Source organism: Pipra filicauda, unplaced genomic scaffold (assembly GCF_003945595.2).
Source record: "Pipra filicauda isolate LSUMZ 115617 unplaced genomic scaffold, ASM394559v2 scaffold94_size2452230_pilon, whole genome shotgun sequence".
NCBI lineage: Eukaryota > Metazoa > Chordata > Aves > Passeriformes > Pipridae > Pipra > Pipra filicauda.
In genome coordinates this window covers 1,555,031-1,578,033 of record NW_024105142.1, presented here as the reverse complement: position 1 = coordinate 1,578,033, position 23,003 = coordinate 1,555,031, and the positions used below count along the sequence as shown (strand labels likewise).

The 23,003-nt window shown below is 42.1% G+C and overlaps 2 protein-coding genes and 1 long non-coding RNA gene across 6 annotated transcripts in view; 2 read left to right on the top strand and 1 right to left on the bottom strand.

Moving 5' to 3' along the window:
• Nucleotides 1-10,381, bottom strand: part of WDR37 (WD repeat domain 37) — a 45,078-nt gene extending 34,697 nt beyond the window's left edge. The window contains exons 1-3 of one of the 2 annotated variants that reach the window (XM_027720755.2): nt 10,000-10,381; nt 4,804-4,835; nt 772-949 (exon numbers count right to left, since the gene is read on the bottom strand). In XM_027720755.2, the coding sequence (XP_027576556.1) occupies nt 772-909 (138 nt within the window). In that variant the 5' untranslated portion in view covers nt 910-949; nt 4,804-4,835; nt 10,000-10,381. The remainder of the gene's footprint in view (nt 1-771; nt 950-4,803; nt 4,836-9,999) is intronic. The other variant, XM_027720756.2, reaches the window with a different exon arrangement.
• Nucleotides 10,171-11,352, top strand: LOC113987730. Its single transcript, XR_003540634.2, has 2 exons — nt 10,171-10,397; nt 11,165-11,352. It is a non-coding gene; the product is annotated as an uncharacterized LOC113987730 (long non-coding RNA).
• Nucleotides 11,353-16,116: 4,764 nt separating this feature from the next.
• IDI1 (isopentenyl-diphosphate delta isomerase 1) lies at nt 16,117-22,636 on the top strand. Of its 3 annotated transcripts, none has more exons than XM_027720752.2 (5): nt 16,117-16,213; nt 17,098-17,258; nt 18,241-18,333; nt 19,582-19,712; nt 20,759-22,636. In XM_027720752.2, exons 2-5 carry the CDS (start codon nt 17,117-17,119, stop codon nt 21,074-21,076), a joined length of 684 nt encoding a protein of 227 aa, XP_027576553.2. In that variant the 5' UTR covers nt 16,117-16,213; nt 17,098-17,116; the 3' UTR covers nt 21,077-22,636. The 3 variants fall into 3 exon arrangements, with proteins under 3 accessions (XP_027576553.2, XP_027576552.2, XP_027576555.1); XM_027720751.2 differs by having other exon boundaries at nt 16,120-16,213; nt 17,095-17,258; XM_027720754.2 differs by lacking the exon at nt 16,117-16,213 and adding an exon at nt 16,279-16,297.
• Nucleotides 22,637-23,003: the final 367 nt, after the last annotated feature.

Sequence of the window (23,003 nt, the reverse complement as noted above, 5' to 3'; positions counted from 1 at the left end):
TTAACACTGTGTAGTTAACTTGACAATAAATAGTCTTCAAAGGGGTACTTGCTTATCTTTGCCATCACTGCTTCACACCCTTCTGGCAGAAGCCTTACCTAATCTCAGAATTGTTAGGTGGCACATTCCAAGTCCAGACTGCACCCACTACATAGACTGACGTGATTAAGAGAAGCTACAGAAGGTAGTGGATGCTGTTCTTTCCCTTGAGTTTAATACACAGAAGAGCACACCTTCATTTGAGACAAATAAAAAATAAATAAAGAAAAAGCCCTACCCAAACAAAAACCTGAGTTAGCTCACACCTCTGTCAAGCAGGCAGTGTTTGTTTGCTTTATGGAAAGGAATGCAGAACAGCATTCCAAATAATATTTTTCCTATTAGAGTCGCCATAAGAATTATTTTGGTTTATTCATATTATTCCAAATTCTAACTTAGGAAATCAAGAAACAATCTTGAACCTTTTTGGGGGGGTGCAGAAGGTTGCAGTGAAGTAAACAGGCTGTTTCTTTGTATTGCTTTATGGGTCTATGTATTCATGGAAGAATACACACAAGCCCATAAAAAGGTTCACTCTCAACATAACCTGAAACACCATCAACATCCACATCAATGGTCTCCGAACACAGCGAGCACTTACAAGCAACAAAATCTGCTGTTCCTGCAGCTTTACTGGACCTATTTAATTACTTAAGTTTGTTTATTTTCTCCCCACACATTAAAGAAAACACACATTAAAGTTACAAAGTTGCCCAAGCAGCATCACCTTACCTGCCCTTCCAACATGTCTCTCTGCAGTCCTGCCCGTTCCTGCTCAGAACTGTTGGTTCTCCGGATGGAAAGACTGTGTGATTTACGTTTTTGCTTTGCTTGGCGAGCAGATGCACAACTTCCACTTTCTATTGGCATTACTTCAAAAAAACAGCTTCACAGAGGCTCCTATGATAAACTAAGGACAAGTATTACACATCACAAAGTGCTCTGCCAAACCAACCACAGTTCAAATTTTTTGTTCTCAAAATAGAAATATTTAGTTCTACTAAACTTTTGAGTTGTTTGGGTTGTCGTCAAAAATAAGAGATCCCTCTTACTTACATTTATTCTTCAAACAACATTAAGTTCAAAACCATATGCAGACTCATAAATACAGTGGAATCACTTCTGCATTGCTTATTCGTTAGCTAACAAACCTCCACAAAAGGAAAAAAAATTCCACTTCCTTGCTCATTTTGGAGAACACCAGCAGAGAGAGCCCCAAAATGCTTCCAGGAAACAATCAATATGCATACTAGAGTTCACTGAAATGCATGCAAAATTAAAACCCAGCTGGAAAATGAAAGCAAATAGACATGGTAATTTAGGGACACTGTCAGGTTAAAAATGTATTATTCGACATTAAGTGTTACTATACAGAATTTAACAGACGTCCTTGTTTACTCATAAGTAAATATTAATTTTCATTATGGAAGTTCTGAAAACTACTTTCTGCCATTTTTGGCAGCTCTCGGTTTCACTTTCTTGATAGTGAAAGTGCCCATGAACTTACCAGAACAGTGAAAGTGCAGCTGACTTAACAGGCTGCTGCTGATGTGGCTCATTTTTGTCATCTTGTTAAAGCCAAATATATGCATTTTATTATCCCTAAAAACATCTGACAGTATCACCAATCAATATTACCATGCATGATCTACTGCTGTCCCCTGTTTAAGAAAAATCAAATTATGTTTCATTTATTGCATAAACGTGGAGAATATGTTCTTTATTGTCAAAATCTTATTTTTTACAAACATTTAATTACAGGATTTTTTTTAATTTAAACCTGACATTCAACAGAAATTAATTTTTGTTTCATGAGGTACCAGTTGCTAAACATTCCAAATGTTTTAGGATTGATTACTCAAAATTTTTCAATCATGCAAACTGAGAACAAAATAAAAATTCATTCTCCAGCATAAATGATTTCTGAAACAACAATTACAACTTAAAATAGGTGCAACAGCCTGCAGAGAAATAGGAGAGCAGAGTTGGCAAAGCTAACAAGGCAACTGAGCTTCCCTTCAAATAAGTTGATCAGAGAAAATTTAAACCAAACCCAGGGCCAGTTCCAGTTTAAGATCCACCAACACGCTAGGAATGAGCACCATCACTATTAACAAGACCAGGCATTAACCAGTTTGGGGTTTTGACATGGTATTTTCTGCTTTTTAACAGATCATAAAGCCAAGGAAAAGCATACCTTACTAAAAAGACAGTATGCACCATGAATAAAAACAGCTTGAAATCTCCTTTGGGTTGTACATCACAAAATGAAAATGCATGAAGATATAAAAATTTATATTAAGATGTATGAAGATATAGAAATTTATATCAAAATGAGACTAGATTTAGTTAAGGTTTTGATGCCCATCCATCCTCATTAAAAAGCTTGATATTTTAATTAGCTTTTGGAACACCTGAATTACAGGAACCTGACACTAATTCCACAGTGAATCTAAAATAAAATTCAGGTTGCACCAGTGACCTGTACTGCACTAAAATGATTTTGTTCCTTTCCTCTGGACTCTGCACAGTTCTCCACTGCACCTAATCCCATCAGTTTTTTATGTGTGATTAATCAGTAGTAACTAATTAGCTTTATTCACAAATTAAAGAATAATAGAAAGAACTACCATCGGGCAGTTTCTTATTTGCCTAGATTTCTTTATTCACTGTGGCTAGACTCCTCTATTGTAGAAAGATAGGACCAAAGTTAAAAAAGCTCACCCCATAAACATTTACTGCCAATTTTCTGGGCTTCACTAAGTATCTTCCTGTTCATGGACATATGGTCAAGAATTAGGAACCGGTTTTCAGTGCTCATCACATTTCTATTTTTTTTCAAAATAGGATCAGATCCCAAACACGTGTATATTCTCCCCTCTTCCACCCTCCTTCCTATCTGCCTTGGGAACCTCTTTTTCAAGAGCTTTCAGTTATCATTTTCTGAAATGTTCAAGATTACTTTTTAAGGCCTAAAGCACTAAATTCTGCGTGCACACACAGACATTTGTTAAGAGTTTTATATCTATACATACACATAACTACACATAATCCCATAAACCCATTAATAGCATTTTACTTAGGATCTGGGGGGGAAAAAAAGCCTATTTCTAATCCCTGCCAGATATGGCTCCTGAACTGTAATTATACATAGAGATGTTCATGTGAGTTATGCCTTACCAGGCATTGTTTTAACTATGTTAGTTTCCACTTGCCCTCTCTATCAAGCTACTCCATTTTGAAGGATTTTACCAAGAAATATCCTTTTCTGGATTGCTTCATAAAATCATAAAATTATTTGGGTTGGAAGAGACCTTTAAAGGCCATCCAGTCCAACTCCTCTGCAATAAGCAGGGACATCTCCATTGGCATCAGGTTGCTCAACCTGATCTGGAATGTTTCCAGGGATGGGGCATCCACCACCTCTCTGGGCAACCTGTGCCCATGTTTCACCACTCTCACCATAAAAAATTCTTCCTTATATTTAATGTAAATCTACCTCCTTTTAAGTAGATTTACCATCACCCCTTATTTTATCACTACAGGCCCTGGTAACAAGTCTCTCTCCATCTTTCTTAGAAGCTCCGTTTAAGTATTGAAAGACTCCAATAAGGTCTCCCCAGTAAATCCTCTTTTCCAGGCTAAAAAATCCAACCCTCTTAGCTTTTCTTCACAGGAAAGGTATTCCAGCCCCCTGGTAATTTTTGTGGCTCTCCTCTGGACCAGTTCTAACAGATCCACATCTTTCCTGTACCATTGCCTAGGACTGGCTTTCTGGGCTGCAAGCCCACACTGCTGCCTCATGTCCCATTTTTCATGCCCCCATATCCCCAGGTCCCTCTCTGCTAGACTGTTCTCTACCCACTCACCCTCCAGCCTACACTGATATTGGGGATTGCCCCAGCCCAAGGTGCAGGACCTTGCTCTTGGTCCTGTTGAACTTCATGACGCTCGCACAGCCCACTCCTCAAGCCTGTCATGGTCCCTCCGGGTGGTGTCCCTTCCCTCAAGGAATGAACTATGCCACTCAACATCAGCACGTACAGATTTGGCAGCTATACATTTTAGCACACAGAATTTAAAGGGACACAGTCAAATGCACAAGATTACATCTTCACAGAGTGAAATTCTCACATTAACTACACAACAGTTTCTACTTTCACAGCTCGTGAGCAAACAGAACATTTTAGGCAGGACACACCTCCATCACTGTCTCTGTTTGGTAGCAGCACTTCACCTGCAGCCAGTGTCACTGCCAGGGACTGCCCTCTCCTCATGCACCAGCACGACACATCCCTCATGCACGGTTCTGGAGAGAGCAAGCATGCACGCTGTTCCCAGGCTCGCAGGAGGGTGCACACAGCCACAGCAAAGCTGAAACCAAAGAGGCCACAAGCATGTGCATACAGAGGATGGGAAGGAGACACCAAGGGGACCAGCTTCACTACCTTTAATATAGTCCTGAATTCCACCAAATAGCCTTACAAACTTCAGGTAAGGGAGCAATAATTAAGGGTTTTTAGAGCCAGGATGTAAAGTAAGTTTTAAAAAAGTGACAGTGTCCCTTTAAATGTTAACTTCACTTTGACAATTTCGGAACTATTTTGACTCTAATTGTAACAGTCAGAAGCTATAGGTTTTTCAAGAGTAGATTTCACAAAACAGATCCTTGGCAATATGATGCTAAAAAATAAATAAGGTGCTCATTTCTAGCAATTACCTGATTCCCCTTATTATGTAAGGTTTTCAAACAATGAAAATTACCTGTCCAGAATATCAGTGTCATGTTACATATCCTATGAAAACCATATTAAATATTGATTAGTAAAACAGTCAGTAGTATACAAACTAGTCACAGTCTTTCAATTTCTTTAAACTTTTGTAGTTAGAACAGCCAGACGACAGGAAAGGGGGGCAAGGGAAAACATCAGCTCAAGTCTAAGCACCAAATCTCAATCAAACAAAATAAGAAAAAAGTGCTTCAAAACAACTCATTGTATATTATTAGTCAGATGTAGTTAATCATGACTTTTAAGTGTTCCAAATGGGTCCTGCGAAGAAAATTTCACTAAATTCACTTTCCTTTTCTACTTAGTAATACTACAAATAGGATGGAAAAATCATCAAGAATTGTTGGAATCTTCTTTCCTGAATCAAACGGAGCTGAATTCACAAAAGCGAAAAATTAGCAATCAAGAGTAAAAAAAGCTGAACAAAAGTACTTTCTGAGAAATAAAAAGGGGAGGGAGGGAGTGTTCACTATTGCTAAACTATATTCATTAAGGGTGGCAGTTCACAAGTACTATATTATTAAAAAGTGAGCTTATGAGACATATTGAGCTATTCTGCTCAATCATTTTGGAAAATGCTACGTTTGCATAGTGTTCCTCACACAATGATCTGTCAAAGTCTGGAGAGAACCCTTCTGATAAAGTCAATCAGCACAAGTAGGGGAGAAAAAGATGTCCTGGAAAACATCTAGACCACAGGTGATTACTACTTGCTGAATGCAAAGATATTTCAGTATTTCAAACATGCTGTTCAATTAAACTCACAAGATATGTTACAGTGTGTTAAATTAAAGTTCCGCCACCTACCTTTCTGTAACAGATGTTACCATGTATTCAGTCACAGGAAATACTTCAGAGTAACAACAGCTAAGAGCAGATGTGTATCCAATTACTGTTTTAGTCAGCTACAACAGAGAAACGGCACTAACGAAAAGTGGCCTTACCAGACTTAAAAATTTACTGCAGGAATCAACTAATTCTACTTGCTTACTTCTGCTCTTGAACACAGAACAGGCAAACTGCTGAAAGGAAAGAATTCCTGGGGTATGCATGTTGCTGAAGCCAGGGAGAAAATATGTTTTAAGATGTGTCAGAGCACAGACATAACAGCCACAGCATTGCATTTCCTTTTTTGTTCATTCAAGACAACACACAAGTCTGTAAAGGGAAAGCATCAGGAAGTTTCAGCAACATCTTACCCTAGATCTCCCAACTCCATTTTGTTTAGAGTTTAGAAATATTAATACTTACTATTTAAACGATTGTGTCAAAATTAAAAAAAAAAAAAAAAACACATACAATTTTATTGTTATCTTTGTGCTTTTAAATCTCTTAGTCTCATGTCTCTCATTTTCAAACATGGCATAGAAGAAAATTTCACTGTTTACTACATAAAACACAAAGGCATTTTTGCAATAGTAATTATTGTCTAGTGCAGCATTAAAACCTTATGATACAAAGATGCCCATTAACATCGGGCATGGTGGTTGGTTTGGGGTTTTTTCCAGAAAGTGGGGAGGGAAAGGAGAAAGAGGAGAATGATTACAGTTATTAAGTTCCTAATTACACGTAACTCAGTTTGACAGCATTATTCATGAGTTAAGGGAATTTAAGTAACAACATACGCCACTACAATCTTTATTAATATGCAAAGAAATCAAATTTAAAGGAGTAAAACTTCCATTTTGTGGTCTTCAGTGAACAATTTCCTTCAGTGATGCTGCACATTCAAGTGCCATTAATTCAATGCAATCCCCAAGAATACAGCACACCTGAGAAAAATCAAGCTAAACAGACTGCTTTGTAAAACTAGTTGTTTGGCTAAAGGTAAATATTTAGGAAACAAAACCATTCCAGATCATCACAGATGATGCTGGAACCACTAATGAGTGTACTCAAACCTTGTGGAATCCACTCAAGCATTACATTATTGATTTTTTTTCTAAATTTAGTGCAGTATTCTTTCAAATGAAACTGGAGGTTCCTCAAAATGTAAAAGGGGAAAGCAAACATCCACCACTGAAGATGACAACCTCCTTTCAACAGAAAACAGAGTAAAGAAGCTGAACGAATGAATTGTAAATACTTTATACAGCTGAAATCAACAATAAAAGCTTTAACACATTAGTAACTACCCTAAGCAAGCGTCTAACACCAACATCAACATGTAAGCCAGCCCAGTTTTGCTGCTAGCAAGCTTTGATCTTGCTAATTCAACTATGTCAGCAAATGCTGCAATCACACCAAAATGCAGACCTAGCCTGCCATACAGTCAACTAAAGCAAGAAATGGTACTCTCACCATACAAGCTTATATTAACTAGTATTAGACAACTATAACTATCAAACTTGCATTTTTTATTTCTTTTTTTTAGAATACAGAAGAAATTTTCCTGAGTCCACTAATCATCATCAGACTAAGACCTATTCAGTGAAATTGCTGATGTCCTGAAAGCTTCCCTTTGAGACCTGTGCCATGATGCTCACTGAGGATGCTCACTGTTTCAAATACTTTAAATGGTACAGGGTATGATATAATCTTATTCAACGCTAATTAGTTACCTATGAGTATATATCCTGCCTTTTTTATTTATAGGTATTGACTCACTGACTTTATTGGAGAGTTCAACAGACAACATCACATCCTGCTAAATTACTGGTTAAATCCTAAAATATGTTTGAAGGCTACTCTATTTTCTTACCTGTTTCACAGCCATTTCAACTCCCATTTATGTATTACCAAATCCCCAACAGCCTAGAAGTAGCCTACATGCATACACAGGTATGCAAATACAAGACCTGAGGGTGAGGAATCTTAAGTTCAAGAGGAAAGGTGGTTTAACCAGGTATTTATTTAAGGAACCACAGCACTACACTCAGAGGCCAGAATCTTATTGTGCTAGTCTCTAAACACTCAATATTTATGTACTTATTAGAGATGTACCAGATAAATTGCTATTATAGTTTTATTGAGGGAGAGTGACCTCTAATATCTTTGCTCTTCATTTGGGAATATATTACTTGCCAGTAAATTAGAATCTTATAGTGCTTGAGACTTCAACAAAAGCCAAGTAACTTTAACTATAACACATTTAGCTGTTCTGAAGCACTAATAAATAATCTCTGTACAGCACATTCTTGAAGCATTACCTCATATGGCCTAGCACAGAGAACTACAGAACCTTCCAACAGTCTGTGTGACAGCATTGTGAGTACCCAGTCCTACCCTCTTGAAACACTAAGACAGCCTAAAAATAGCCTGTGTGTATTACTTGAGGATGAGAAAACACAAATCACTCTGGCTTGCAAGGAGACCATCCTTATTCTTATCCATTCCTCAGTGGTCAGGCAGAGAGTAATAAACTCTCCCCAGAGAGGTGTGAAAAGGTAGTCTCCAGAAGAAGCCCCTCACCCTGGCCTTCACCTCACAAGACAAGCTACTAGTCTTAGCTCCAAGACTTAAAATTCCATGACATAAAATGATTCCAATCTCACCTCGAACTTATAAAATGCAATATCACTTAATTACTCCTTACCTGGCATGCACTAGTTCTGGCTTGCAATTTCAGGATTTCATAAAAATAAGCTCTTCTTGTAAGACATTATCACCACACTCAGAGTATTTATCTCATGACTGTACCAATAAACTTAAGTGTCTCAGTCCATACTAAAGACTGCATCCTTTAAACAAATCCTAAATTTAAGAAATAGATGGTGGAAGGGCCTGTCTACATTGAAGAGACAGTCTCATCTTAGAATCTTTAGATTTAACATGATAAACCTAATTTAGGGACAAACGTACACATAAACAACTGGCATTAAAAAACAAACATTACAGTGGCCTCTGCCTTAAATTATAATGTTTGGTGCAGGCACCTTTTCATAAAATAATTGCCCAAGTCCACAATACATAAAGCTACATTTAAAGTTATTACCAGACAGGTTAGAGTTGACACCACGCACAAAGATCTTATCTAAGCCAAACTACTCATTAGAAAACATACTTGTGGGTTCTAGGGGTTACCAACTCGTTTTCAAAACCATCAAGAAACCCCAACAGCAAGCTTGCTTGGAAAACAGTTTCAGAAATTTGCTTAAGGAGAAAATATTGCTGTGATGTTGTAAAATGCCTGAACAATTGACATTTGTATAATTTCAAGGTGTACTCAATGACACTGAATCACTTCAAAGAAGCTGTTCCACCAGTTCTTTAAGTAAACCTTCCATGAAATTACTATTACAGAAAGCCCACTGTAAGCCACAAAAACAAAACAAATTTGACAAGCTGGAAGATGTACCAAGAGGGATAAAAACACATGTAGAAGTTTCTCTTTTCTTAAAAACACCAAGATGTCCTTGAATCACAGATCAACACTTAACTTGAAAAAGTTTCCTCATCTTTGCATAAGGAACTGGAACCTAACGTCTACTCAAGCTTTAAATACATTAAGCATATCAATTCTTCCCTCAATCTTGTTTTCATAGGTCTTAGCTGAGAAAAAGAGAGAAATACTGAAAATGGCTCTTTACAGACAACTTTTACCCATCTTGGACAGTGCTAGGTCATTCTCCCACTGCTGGAGGCCAGATCCACCCCATCCCACCACAAACGGTGCTTCCCTTCCTCATTCAGCTGTGCCCCACTTCAGGGAATTTGGGCGTTTCATCTTTACTCCATCTGTACATGTGTCAGATGCTCTGAACTCAATCTGTAAGATAACGAGGCACTACGCTGGGCTTGTCCTTAGGATACGCAGCAGCACACGAACAAAGTTAGCGAGCCGAGTCTCCTCAGCACCACCCTCGGCTCCGCCGTCCGCAGACCTGGAACCATCCCTACAGCCTTGGGCTGGGAGCGCTAAAACACCCCGACACCCGGGAGCAGAAGAGGAAGGGTTCGTTTTCGGTTATTTCGGTGTTCAAGGAATACAGTGCGAGCCATTTCACGTGGAACCGAAGCGGAGCGGGGCGGGCTGGCAGGGGGTGCTCGGCGGGGGGAGCCCCGCGGGCCCGGGCGGCGGCAGCGGCACCGCGCAGGTACCGCCGGGGAGGTACCGCCGGGGAGGCACCGCCGCTGCCCCCGCACCGCGCCCGGACCCCCGGGCCCCCTCGGCGCCTCGGGCGGCCGCGAAGATGGCGGAGGGTCCGCGCCCCGCTGCCCCCGCACTCACCTGTCAGACACGGCCGGGTCAGACACGGCGGGCGCGGAGGGGCAGGGCCGCGGGTGGCGCGGAGCAGGAGGAGGGGGAGGATGAGGACGGCGAGGAGGAGGAGAAGGGCGGGAGCGGCAGCAGCGGCAGCAGCAGCAGCAACAGCAACGATCCCGACGCCGCTCGGGCAGGACGCGCCTCCCCGGTGCGGAGCCCTCAAGGCGACATCCGGCGGAAGCGGCGCGGCCCCCGCTCCGGGCCGCGATGGCGACGGGCAGGGGCTGGGGGAGCCTCCCGGGATAGGGAATGGCACTGGGCCCGGGAGAGCCACCCGCTGGGGGAGCAGCCCGCGGGATCGGGAATGGCAGCGGGCAGGAGCTGCCCCGCCGCCGCCCCGCGGCTCATCCCCGCTGACCCAGGTCAGCCCGGGGTCAGCTCAGTGCTGGTGTTTAAGCAGCTCAGTTGTGTTTCATCCCGACTGTCGCCTCTCGGGGGTAACGCTGTGTTACGCTCTACAACTCCCTGAAAGGAGGGTGTAGCCGGGTGGGGGTCGGTCTCTTCTCCCAGGCAACCAGCGACAGGGTAAGAGAGCACGGTATTAAGCTGCGCCAGGGGAGGTTCAGGTTGGCTATTCGGAAGAATTTCTCTACCGAAGGGGTGCTCAGACATTGGAATGGGCTGCCCAGGGAGGTATTGGAGTCACCTGGAGTCTCTGGAGGTTTTTAAGAAGAGGCTGGATGTGGCACTCAGTGTCATGGCCTAGTTGACAAGGTGGTGTTGGTTCATAGGTTGGACTTGATGATCTCAGCGGTCTTTTCCAACCTAGTTGATTCTGTGATTTACTGTTTACTGTTAACACTGTTTTAGTATATCCAGTAACACTGGGGGGTAAAACTTCCGTGAAACACCACTGGAATTCCATATTTTTTAATAGAGAATGGCTGGGAAATACTGCTTTTGGTCTTTACTGTGTCTGCAGACGGTACGACAGAAGCAGTGTATCAAAGCTAGCCATGATTTGCAAGTAGGCTGTTCGCTCTGAAGCCTACAACGCATAATTGAAATGTGATTAATTCCTCTGCTGATTAACACTTAGAAAAAACCTTCACCTAAAATTCTTATTCAACGTAGCAGATAGTGAAAGTCAAAAGAGGCCTTTGCCTAATTATTTTTCCACTTCCTGCAGATTATCTAGCTGCCTCAGAAGAGGTCTGTGAAAAGGCCAGAAGAACATGTGCCTCAGTGAGGGCTGGAAATATTAAATTTTCTTTTCATGTGCTTCCCAGCTACAAGTCTGCCAGCAGTTCTTTTTTGTCTTCTTTTTCCTTTCTGTCCACTTCTGTGCAGTCATGTCTTAATTAAAGCTGTATTAAACACCGACAAAAATAGTGATTTACCTATTTACTAGCTTATTTTTCATTACTGGAGGTCATTCTCCAAGATAACCAGCCTAACTGGTTGAGCACTTCCCATAATTGTATCCTATTTGGTTCTTCAAAGCCACCAAAAGGGAGTAAAATGAATAGCTAAATGACTTTAAGGAGTGGAAAAGAAGGGAGACTGAACAGGCAAAAGAAAAGGGACAAGAGGTAGAACAGAGATGCCTGGAGGAAGCCTGAACACAGCCTGACCAAATGCCACTGTTTGATGCTTTGAATTCTTTCTCCAGATGGTGCAGTTGCAGTGGCTCAGCCATCTCAGCCAAGGCACAACTCAAGTCCTCAGCTGTTCAGTTCCTAACTAAATATTTTTCAAGCCTTATTATCCCTACTAAAATTCTTTGGCCTAATATAACACTACTGTACCATAACAGCTTTAGTTGTAACTGTGAAGGAAAAAACTGTCCAGTGAGAGCACAAGGACCCATGTTTGAGATTTCCCTGGGAAAACATTTGGCAAATTTGTTGTCCTCTGGAGCAGCTCTCTCTCTAGCAGCTGGGCATAATACAGAGATGACCATTTTTTTCCTGAAGAAATGTAAAATACTAAAATAAACAAAGACAGGGGTTTAAATAACTTTATCCTTGGCAGAGGGTGCTTCACCTGAAAATTAACAGGGAATCCCAAATAGCCTGGAAGTATCCTACATCTGTACAGATGCCTTTGCTTTTTCCATGAGAAAAGAACAAGGAGTGGCCTGTTGTCACTCCAGCTCTGCTGCTGGTTTGGTTTTGTTGTGGCAGTGCAAGAGTAGCAGGCACTGTGTAATGTACAGGAGAAAGAGTAGAACAGAAGACTGCTTTTCACAAATTACCTGTTTTAAAAAAAGAGACAAAGATAGGAATACAGGAGCCTGGGGAAACGGGAGGGGCAGTACCAGTCAGCATCTCTTCAACAGCTAAGAAGCCTTCGTAATAAGTATTGTAATAAGTTGAGCGAGAAAAGTTAGGTTGTCCTGGACATCACCTTCCAGACCTACTTCTGAATAACAGCTGAATCTCCCAAATTAACATTTTCCAAAGCTGTAAAAGTAGCAGGAAAAAACAAAACCTCCTATCCAGAGTTCAAACTAAAAGTAAGAAAAACAAACAAACAAAAAGATTTAAGAGGTCAAGCATTACTTCTTCCTATAGGAATGCTTCTAATAACTCCTTCCTAAAAGAGCCATTTCCTATATCGTTATTCATTCACCTTATGCTGTACAAAAACATTTTGAAACTGTCCATCATAGCACTCTTTCCATCACACTTGAGATAGCAAACCTAAATGCAAATACAACATCCTACTTATATATTTAGCATACATGTATTACATTTTTACTACAAAGCCATCTGTCTTCTCTGGAGCAAGCTGAAGCCAATCCTCTTCCCTGAACCAGGTCATTTAAGAGAGCAGATTCAAGTGAACAACAGCAGATTAGTTAAGAACGGGAGGTATTTACCTCCCCTTTTAGATAACATTCAGGTTGTTGTTTGCTCTCCACCTAAGTGGATCACTTAGACAAATATTTTCTGGAGAGCTATGGCTCCGAGGCAGGAGCAGACTTCCGAGAGGAATTCTCCAGGGAGACGAGGAAAAAGGATAGCTCTATAGCTGAGATGGGTGAACTGGAAGTCTTAAATATCAGGGCAAGTGAACAGGAAGATGAAAAAGAAGAAGGTTGGACATGAAGTATGGGAAAAAGCCCTTAATATTCCTAGGCAAATCTGAAAACCGAGGACAAGCATGCTTCAGGAGTCTGTGCATTCTAGGCAGGGGTCAAATACCAGGTTTGTTCAGAATTTACTTCATCCTGTGGTTCACCATCTTCTTGTTTAACTTGCAGGAGAACTAAAATGTTCTCCTCCAGTTTGATGGAGGTTGCATTTCCCTTTATCTTCGTAGACAGCAAAAGTCTGTCACTGATTTGCAGCTGTTTGGATTTTCAGGTGAAATTAAAGTCTTCCCAGTGGTGACAGGAAACAGTTTTCCTCTTGTTTGTGGTGTTTGAAAATAGTTAGCAGACTTCAGGAGATGTGTAAATTAAGTCTCAAAGGCATTTATATGTCACTTCAGGCACTCTTCTGTTTATGCCAGGTGGAGTAAAAGTTCTGAGGTTTCAGTGAGGTGCACTACAGAAATTAGGATGCTTTATTTTCAACACAAAGAGCTTTGAAAGTACAGAGCAAGTCTGGAGGGGAGCGAGATGAAAGATGAGACAGGTGACATACAACACCTGATCCTGAAAGTGTCTTCGGTTAAAGGCTTGGGAGGTCTCTCCCTTGTTTGTTTTGTGAAAATGTTTGGGTTTGTCTCTGTCATCCTTTGTGTCTCCTTCTTTGCCTCTCATTATCCAGGACTTGTCACTTGGTGCTCACCAGCCTTGCTGCAGTGAAGTGCTTTGTTTGTCTCGGCAAGACAGAAACTGTAGTTGTTTCTGACTGTCAGGTTCTAAAGTGCCTGTATAGAAGTTCTCAATAGCTATTACTAGGAAAATAAGAATCTCTTTTCTTTTCTCCATTATCTATAAGGACTTTTTTTTTATATTTCCCTCTGCTGTGTAGCCTGAACACCACTGTGTACACCTGCTCATTGGTGTGTGTCACACATCCATTTTTCCTCATGTACAGACCCACCTCTGCCTCTCGGGGTAGAAGTAACTATTCCAAAAAAGCTTCACTCACAGGAGAGCTGCTTGTTAACTCTGTTGTCTCCCTATGAAATGCTGGTTTGTATGTGCATCTTAGTAGTTATATTTTTGATGGATTTGTGTAGCTTGTTTGGTTACATTAGGAAAATCATAGAAGAAAAAATTACAGATTTTTTTTATCTGGAACAATCAAATGAGCAAGTAATTGATGTGGTAAAGGATATTCTCTTTATTTCTACAAAGCTCAGTCTCCAGTTACTGTGTTTTCATGCCAAACAGTGACTCAGCAATAAGTAATCTGTAAAGTAATGATAAGTAAAGTCAATAAAAAGTAATCTGTGTACATTCCAGTCCTTTGTGAGAGTACATATTTATGTTAATGTTCTTGTGATAACATTAGATTTGTAATATATTGATGAATAGCAAAATATTAACATAATTACTAATGTTAATTCATACTAATGTTCTGATGTTATATTTTGTGTAGTTAAAGGAAAATGCAGCAGCTTGACCATTCTTACTTTTTTTTTTTTTTACTTTTGATACTCTGCTGGTTTCAAGTGCCTTCCACTTAAACCACTTCCACACTCCTTTAATGAAGCTCTGCGCAGGGAAACACTGTAAGATACCACCCTTGTAAAATATTAACTGTCCATTTGAACATTTTCTGCTGATAATCGTATCTCTAAATGATAGGCCATCTGTCCTTTTCACAGGAAAAATCAAACCAACCAGATGGAAATACTGGAACTTGAGCTGAGAGACAATCAGAAAGAGCCATGCCCCCAAGGCATGTGAAATGTCACTTCTAGGCCTTTTATGCAATCTAGTTATAAATCCAAATATGTGGACAGGCAATAAAGTAAAAGCCTTGCAGTAAAAGTCTTGCTGAGAAGGTACTCAGCTGTGGTGGTGTGAAGTTTCTAGAGGCTGCTATTGAAGTTTCTCTGCCTCTATCTGTGCATATCTATAAGTCCCCTATCTGACCAGTTCATCTTGACGTCTGGCCTACGCTCCATTCCTTCAAGGAAACTGGGTGTTTCTTTCTCTGCCCCTCAAGAACTCGATGAGTCAGGCAGTTTCAGAGCTTGACTAGCACAGGAACTGTTTTCCACAAGCTGTAGCTCTCAGTGCAGGAGGGGGGCCAAGTGGCCTGTATTGCCCCACTCTGAGCTGTATGACACACATGAATCTTTGGCTCGAGGGATGCTGCTATGGAGCAAAGAAAAGCATCCAAGACTAGATGTGCCAAAACACCCTGTGACTCTACAGACCCACGCTTATGGCTGCTGCTTGAAACACTCCCAGAGCTGAACAGAAATTGAACAAACATCTCCACATCTGTAGGACCGGCACTTCGGAGTGGTCCTTTGGTTTTCATGGATGGGTAAAAAGGCAACAGGTAGGGCTCAATGTTAGAAATGGGTCAAGCTTCAGACACTGGAATGGGATGCCCAGGGAGGTCTCTGGAGGTGTTTAAGGGAAGACTGGACATAGCACTTGGTGCCATGGTCCGGTTGACCGGCAGGGTGATGTTGGGTCATAGGTTGGACTCGATGATCTCAGAGGTCTTTTCCTGCCTCTTTTAGCCACCAGCGCGCTTGTAGCAAATGTCGGTAGAGACCTTCCCAAATCTTCGTTGGCGAAGCCTAGCCATGAATTCAGTGATCCCTGGTTACTAGGAGAAGCTGAAGGCTTCTCCCTGGTAATGGAGCCCAATCCCGATCCCCTTCTCGTTCACGTTCCCTATCCCGATCCCCTTCTCATTCCCGTTCCCTATCCCGACTCCGGTCCCCCTGTGCCGGGGTCGCCACCTCAGAACGCCCCTCCCGCCCTGCCGGGCACGGCCCGACGCGGCCGCCCCGCTCCCATTGGCCGCCCCGCCGCTACTCTCTCTCCCTATTGGCCAGCGCCCCTGCCAGACCGTGCTGCGATTGGCTGCTCCCGCCGCCACTCCCCGGTGTCACTGCTGGCCCCGCCCCCCGCGCCGCAGTGGGGCGATCGGGCGATGTGGTGACGTCAGCGGCGAGCGGTGCCGCCATTGGCCGAGGCGGCGGGCCGCGCCATGTGGCGCGCGCTGCGCGGGGCCGGGCGCGGGGCCCTGTGGAGTTACCGCGGCGCGAGGGGACTGAGGGGCTCTGAGGTACCGCCGGGGCGGGCACGGAGGTGAGCGGGGACAGCGCGGAAACGGGGCTGCCAGAGGGGCAGCGGGGGCCGAGGGCGTCGATCCTGCTCCTCTCCTCAGCCCTGGTGAGGCGCGTCTGGAGCGCTGTGTCCAGTTCTAGGCTCCTCAGTACCAAAGGGACGTGGAGCTGCTGGAGCGGGTCAGCGGAGGGCAGCGAGGGTGATGAAGGCACTGCAGCATCTCTCTCTTGCGAGGAAAGGCTGAGGGAGCTGGGCCTGTTCAGCCTCGAGAGGAGACGCCTGCGAGGGGACCTCATCAATGTGTATAAACGTCTGAAGGGGGGGTGCCTTTAGACCAGGCTCTTCTCCATGGTGCCGAGCAGTAGGACGAGAGGCAACGGGCAGAAACTGATGCACAGGAAGACCATGAGGAAGAACTTCTTTACTGTGCGGTGACCGAGCTCTGGAACAGGTTGCCCAGAGAGAGTATGGAGTCTCCCTCACTGGAGATATCCCAGGACCGTTTGGACAAATCCTGTGCCATCTGCTCTGGGACGACCCCGCTTAGGCAGGGACCGGATTACCCGCTGTGGTCCCTTCCAGCCTGACCCATCTGTGGCTGAGCTGAGGGAGCACGCACGGCGGCAGAGGCTCGGAGCAGGGCGGGGGTTGCTTTTGAGGTGCCTTGGGCTGCGTGTCCTGGTCAGGGAAATCTCGTTCCTGAGCCCTTAGGGGTGTGCTGTGTGATTCGTGTCGTAGGCAGGAAATTTCAGGAACCTAAAAGCATGTAAACTCCCCAAAATACAATTGGTGCACAGTTTACACCATGTCAGAAAACTGAGTCATTTGATTATCTCCCACAGTCTGCCCACAGCCTTGCAGATGTTGTTATTCCTGAATGACTACTCACTGCTTGTTTTCAGTAGGACCTGTGCTACCATCACCATGCCTGAAGTAAACACAGACCACCTGGATGAGCAGCAGGTGCAGCTCTTGGCAGAGATGTGCATCCTTATCGATGAAAATGACAAAAGGATTGGAGCAGATACCAAGAAAAACTGTCACTTGAATGAAAACATTGATAAAGGTACAGCTTACTTACCTTCTAACTGAACCATTAAGTTGACTGGATATTTTCAGAAGTATAGTCATGATTAAATTGAAGCCTTAATCTCAGGTGAGTGTTGGATCAAACCAGAGCAAGTGCTTCCCCACAGCTCCTCCTCCCCAGCGAACAACATCTAATGTTAAAATTCTGTGATATGAGGAACACTGAATTGGCGGCAGTTGCAAAGGAGAGAAATGTGTGATTGCAGATACAAGCTTTGTGTCTTTTGAATCACATTTTGAAGATGAAATAGTATTTTTTTCCTATTATAGACACCTGATTCTTTGTAGTTTTTTCTGAAGAATGCCACTTGCTTCTTTGCTGAGTTCTTTACAAGTAGAGGCTTTGATTTTGAAGTAGTTCACACCCAGTTCTACTTCAAATACTGATGATAACAAGGGGTTTAACTGATTGTGAGTTTATTTGAGGTTGATCAGATCCATGAATCTCTCATAGTAGTGTGTGACCTCCTTTTATGAAGCTGGGGGAAGCATCTTCCTGGAGAGTGAGGAATGATAAACTTGAAAAGTGAAGAAAACAGCAATTCTGCACTTATACTGTTTGTAAGGGAGCCTGTTTTCCTTGTGTTTTTTCAGTTCTTGAAATTCCATAGTTTTTTAGGAATTTTTGAATCATCCCTTTTTGATAGTAAATTTATGGATGCTGAGCCCTCCTTGGAAGCTTGCCCAAATGTGCATATTCAGAATTGTGAACTGAGTAGAGTAGAACTCTTCTGTTGCATTGTCGTTCCTAACACTTTTCTAATTTCATAGTGTTTTGCATAAGCTGACATAGAAACCCAAATAATAGCTCTGAGTTATCGAATCCTTGTTTTTTAACATGTATTAATTTTAAATTGAGTTACCCAAAAATGAGGCCATTCTAAGCCCTTAAACTGTCTTCATATGTTTTTTTTCTCTTCTGTTAAGTAGCTCAGGATTTTTTTATTTTTTACTTTTAGGTTTACTACACCGAGCTTTCAGTGTTTTCTTATTTAATACAGAAAATAAACTGTTGCTGCAGCAGAGGTCAAATGCAAAAATTACATTTCCAGGTTAGTAATGAAATGTATTTATCAAAATGTTTTATTGAAATCAATATTTTTAAAAAAATACGTCAATCTAATCCTGCAGTGTAATTCATTCTGAGGTTTTAGAATTTATTGCTTTGGAGAGGAGATACTTCCAATACTTTTAAGAGTTCAAGTTGTACTTATCTTGTGGATGAAGTAAGATAATGGGAACACTAGGGTATTGTTATTTATATTCTTGGGAAAGGATTGTTCCCTGACAGGTTTGATCCTGAGGATGCAAAGGCAGAGGGTGTGTTGTTTACCACTTCTGCTGCAAGACATATTTATTGGAGTTGAAGAAATGGCTCTGGTATCTGTGGAGAGAGCCCTGGTGCCTGGGAAATCTGTGGACCTTTGTCTGTGTATGTCCCAACAAACAGTTAACTATTCGAGGAGTGTGATTTAACTACACAAGAAGTGAGACTGCGTGGCCAAACTATACAGTGCATGATTTTTGAAAACTCTTGAACTATTACTATCAAATGCAAATGGAGAGGCATAAAAATAAGAAGGGGAATGAAAGAAAAGTAGCTTACATGAGATGTGTCGGAGGGAGCATTAAGCTGTCTGTTGCAGAATTTTCAATGGAAAACAAATTCAAGCATTTCCAGCTTCAGGAGGAAAGACCTTTTTCTTCCTTCCAAGGGAATCTTTACTTTAGAGATTGATTGGTTAGCAGTGAAGGAAAAAATTAAAACCAAAATGCTTGAGTATGGTTTGTAGATATTCTAACTCTATTTTAGATGCTTTTGATCTTGATTTTTATAGACAAAAGTTTGAGACAGAGTATAGATGGGCTGTCATTTAAACACAAGTATAAACTTTGTATTTAATTCTACTTACTGTCAGCTGGTCTTGAAGCTCTGGGAATATTTTCAATATTCTGTTGCATATAAACTCCCAAAAGTAAATTTTAATTAGCATTTGAGGGATAAACAAGGTCTTTATAAACTGGCTCTCTAAGTTTTCTTGGGGATAAGAATGCCTGTCTTCACATGCATCCATACTAACCCGCAAAGTAGCGCTTGGTGGAGGCAAATCCCAGTGCAAAATATGTAAAGAAAAATAATAGGTGAAAATATCCTCCACCTTCTGTGACCCTTCTCTGGGAAAACGAAACAAAGATGTGATGTGTTGAATAACTGGCCTTTGGGGGGTTTGGTTGTTGTGTTGTTTTTTTTCCTGATGCTTTATACATGTCAAAAATGTACTGATCCAAACTTCTTGCAGATTGTTTTACCAACACTTGTTGCAGCCACCCTCTAAGCCATCCACTAGAACTGGAAGAAAATAATGCCATCGGTGTTCGGAGAGCAGCACAGAGACGACTGAAAGCAGAGTTAGGAATTCCCATGGAGCAGGTAAAGGAAGGAGGGAAAAACAGGAATTCTTGTCAACGTTTGCCAGTTTACAGACTAACTGTGTCTGGCAGGCAGGGTCAGCCTCAAACCTAAAAATGCATTTAGCTTTGGAGGTGTAGAGAACTGAGTGAACTTGAGTCTTCTATATTCCATACTCTCAAAAGCTTATCCCAGTAGGTTGTATTTTAGAATATTCCACTGCTCAAACTGAATACGAGCCAAAGAGTAAACCACACTCTAATGAAGGATTGCATTGCTCCATGTCTGACTGGCTGCTGTTGGCAGAGTGAGTGCTGTACGTGCTCACTACACCTGGTGCTCCTGGAGGGCATTGCTGCTGCCAGCACCTGTAGACAAGCCCCTCTGCAATCCCAAGCTTCCTGTGGGAATTCAGGTGGCCTGAGCACTCGGTATTTCTCCCAGAGCAGTCGCACAGCCCACTTCTGGTACCTTCCTTTCTGGAGGCAGTTTGGGGGTGCACAGAGAGCAGGGTGCAGCTGACTGAATTATGCTCTGAGTTGAAATCTCTTTCCACATTAATTACACGTAAATTACATTTCTGCCATGGGACACAGAGCAGCAGCTCCCAGTGCTCCTGGGAAATATGGTGGTGAGGTGGTGCCCAGAATTCACCACCCAGTCTGCAATTCACGGGGATTCCCTGGAGGTCAGGGTTACACAGCTCTGACCTTGGCTTCAAGTAGTTGCCAGGCCCTTTTCTTGGGAGGTGAGGGGTAGGTGCAACTGTTTGTGCTCAGTAAGCGTGTGGTAAGGTCTGGTAAACATTACTTAAAATTTGCTGTGTAGGAGAAATACACTGAAAATACTACAGGGCAAGTCTGACTAGAGAAATGCTGTGCCACTCATTCCATCAAAGTGCTTTAAAAGTTTTTTTCATAGTAACTTGTGAAGAAGTACATTGCAGTTGTACACTTAGGAGAAAATAACTTCTAAGGAACAGGATGATAGCTGATAATAGTATTGCAGTGCCCAGCAGGGCAATTGTTCTGGTCTGGCACCGGTTCTGACAAGTGTTTTGGTTGTAGGTAACTCCAGAAGAAATCTCCTACCTGACACGAATTCACTACAAGGCCAAGTCTGATGGGATCTGGGGAGAACATGAGATAGACTATATCTTATTTGTACAGAAGGATGTGACACTGAATCCTGACCCCAATGAGATCCAAAGCTACTGCTATGTGACACAGAAAGAACTGAAACAGCTCCTGGACAAAGCTGCCAAGAATGAAGTGAAGATCACTCCGTGGTTTAAGCTCATAGCAGAGACCTTTCTGTTCAAGTGGTGGGATAACTTAAATAACTTGAACAAATTTGTTGAGCATGAAAAAATACACCGAATGTAAATAGCTGGGGTAAAAGGTGCTGAAGGCCAGCAATGATGTGCTGTCTCATTGACACTGTGGTAAATCATGACTTGGGTGCAGAGAACTGGTCTACCTGGAGTATGTTTAGTATCTTGGTATAGAGGTTGTTATAGCCAACGTTTTTAATTCTGCTTTCATCACCTCCTCTGCCCCCTCATCCTTGTTCTCTTGTGCAAATTACCTTGATCTAATGTAAAATGGGTATCAATGGCATGAAACCCCTGGGTTCCTCTTTCCCCATGGCCTGGTGAAAGATCCTCACCCTGTGTGTGCCCTGCACAGCTGGGGAGGGAGCCTGGCTCAGCTGGGAGGGCTGGTACGTTCCCACTGAACACGAGTATGCCTTAAATGATTACACAGGAATTTGGTTCTGCACTGGTGTTGGGAAGACGAGTTGCCTGAAGAAAAAAACAATTAGTGCAAAGTAATCAGGATTATTTTAATTGCAGAAAGCAAATTCTTCAGCTACCGTACTCTATAATTAACCAAACACATAAAAGCTTAAGTAATTGGATTGTCAGGGTGGAGTGAGTTTCACTTTGGGGTGCTGAGTTGTGTGTCAAAGCTTTAGATAACAAACAGTGGGTGGTCTGGTTGGGATTTTCACCCTGACACCCTTTTCTGGTTATTTGAAGTCTGAGTACTGGACATCTCTTACATAACAAAAAGGGTTAACTATGCCAAATGTAAATGGTACCTGTCTTATACAGGAAGTAGCCTGTCTTTGGAGATGGGATATGCACTAAATGGCTCTTCTCCATCTTCCAGAAAACAAAGTCATCTTGAAAAAATTTTTTTTCCTGAAACATCTCCTGTAATAGTCATTCCCAGACTACTCAAACACACTGAACTCCAAAATTTAAGACTGACAATTTGTGGGCTTACACTGAGTCTTGCAGTACAGTTAGTTAGAAATTGTACTGGAGGTAATCCTTTTTGATCTTGCAGTCAATGGCTAGTAACAAGAGTAAAATGGAAGCTGTTTTTCAATAAGACAAATACTCAAGTCTCTCAATTTGAATTAGACTTTGGGGTTGTTTTTTTTCTCTAAAAAAGCTTAATTGTGATTTCTTCTGTTATCACACTACTCAGGCTAGATTTCTTAAGCCAACTTTTCCTAGAGGTGTCTTAATGAAATAGGATGTTTGTCATTCCACTTCTCATTGCACGGAAAATACGTTTGTAACTGGTTGTGTCTGGTTTAAGGGTGAAATTAACTTTTTCCAGTGGTCAAGGTTTCTCTTTCTTATCCCAACTGTGACTGCAACACTGAAGCTTCTCCGCACCAGCATCTCCAGTGGTTCAACACTTAGAGGTTTTAGAGCCAATATTGTTGTATCTTGGCCAGAACTGATGTATTGTCTTGAAGTAAATAACAGTGGGTGAGGGAACAATGATGCGATGTAGCAGCTCCCTCCACTTCACTGCAATCAACTGCATTGCCCAGCTGTAGGTAATTACAGTACTTTTCAAATACTTCAAATACTTTTTAAATCTAGGATTATCTTAAAGATTATGATTAAAATACCTAACCTAAAACCTTGGACTGTTGTTTTCTTTTCAGACATGAAGCCACATGAGAATAATCTCTGTCATCACTACACTATAAACACCATCCTGCCCCTTACACACCACTGAAGCAGCACAATGTGGGCAGCAGGGCACAGATGTATTAGAACAAAGTTCTGCTTTTCTACTTCAAAGGGCCAGCTTGGAGCAAAAGCTGGCAAAGCTTATCTAGAAGTGGAAATACTGTGCATAAGGCAGGTGAAAGAAAAGTTTTGCCAAACAGTTCCTCAACATCCCTTAGAAGTTCTGTTATCAAAGCTTTTGTCGACAATGAACATCTTTACAGAATTACAATGTGTTTTAGTACCAAAATTATTACACAAGGTAGATGAGGGAA

What these genes read in the sequence shown, in the direction of transcription:
- IDI1 (XM_027720752.2), top strand. Translation starts at nt 17,117, where the DNA reads ATGCCTGAAGTAAACACAGACCACCTGGATGAGCAGCAGGTGCAGCTC. An exon ending in TGCAAAAATTACATTTCCAG is followed by an intron (nt 18,334 to 19,581) that starts GTTAGTAATGAA and finishes AACTTCTTGCAG; the next exon opens with ATTGTTTTACCAACACTTGT. An exon ending in TAGGAATTCCCATGGAGCAG is followed by an intron (nt 19,713 to 20,758) that starts GTAAAGGAAGGA and finishes TTTTGGTTGTAG; the next exon opens with GTAACTCCAGAAGAAATCTC.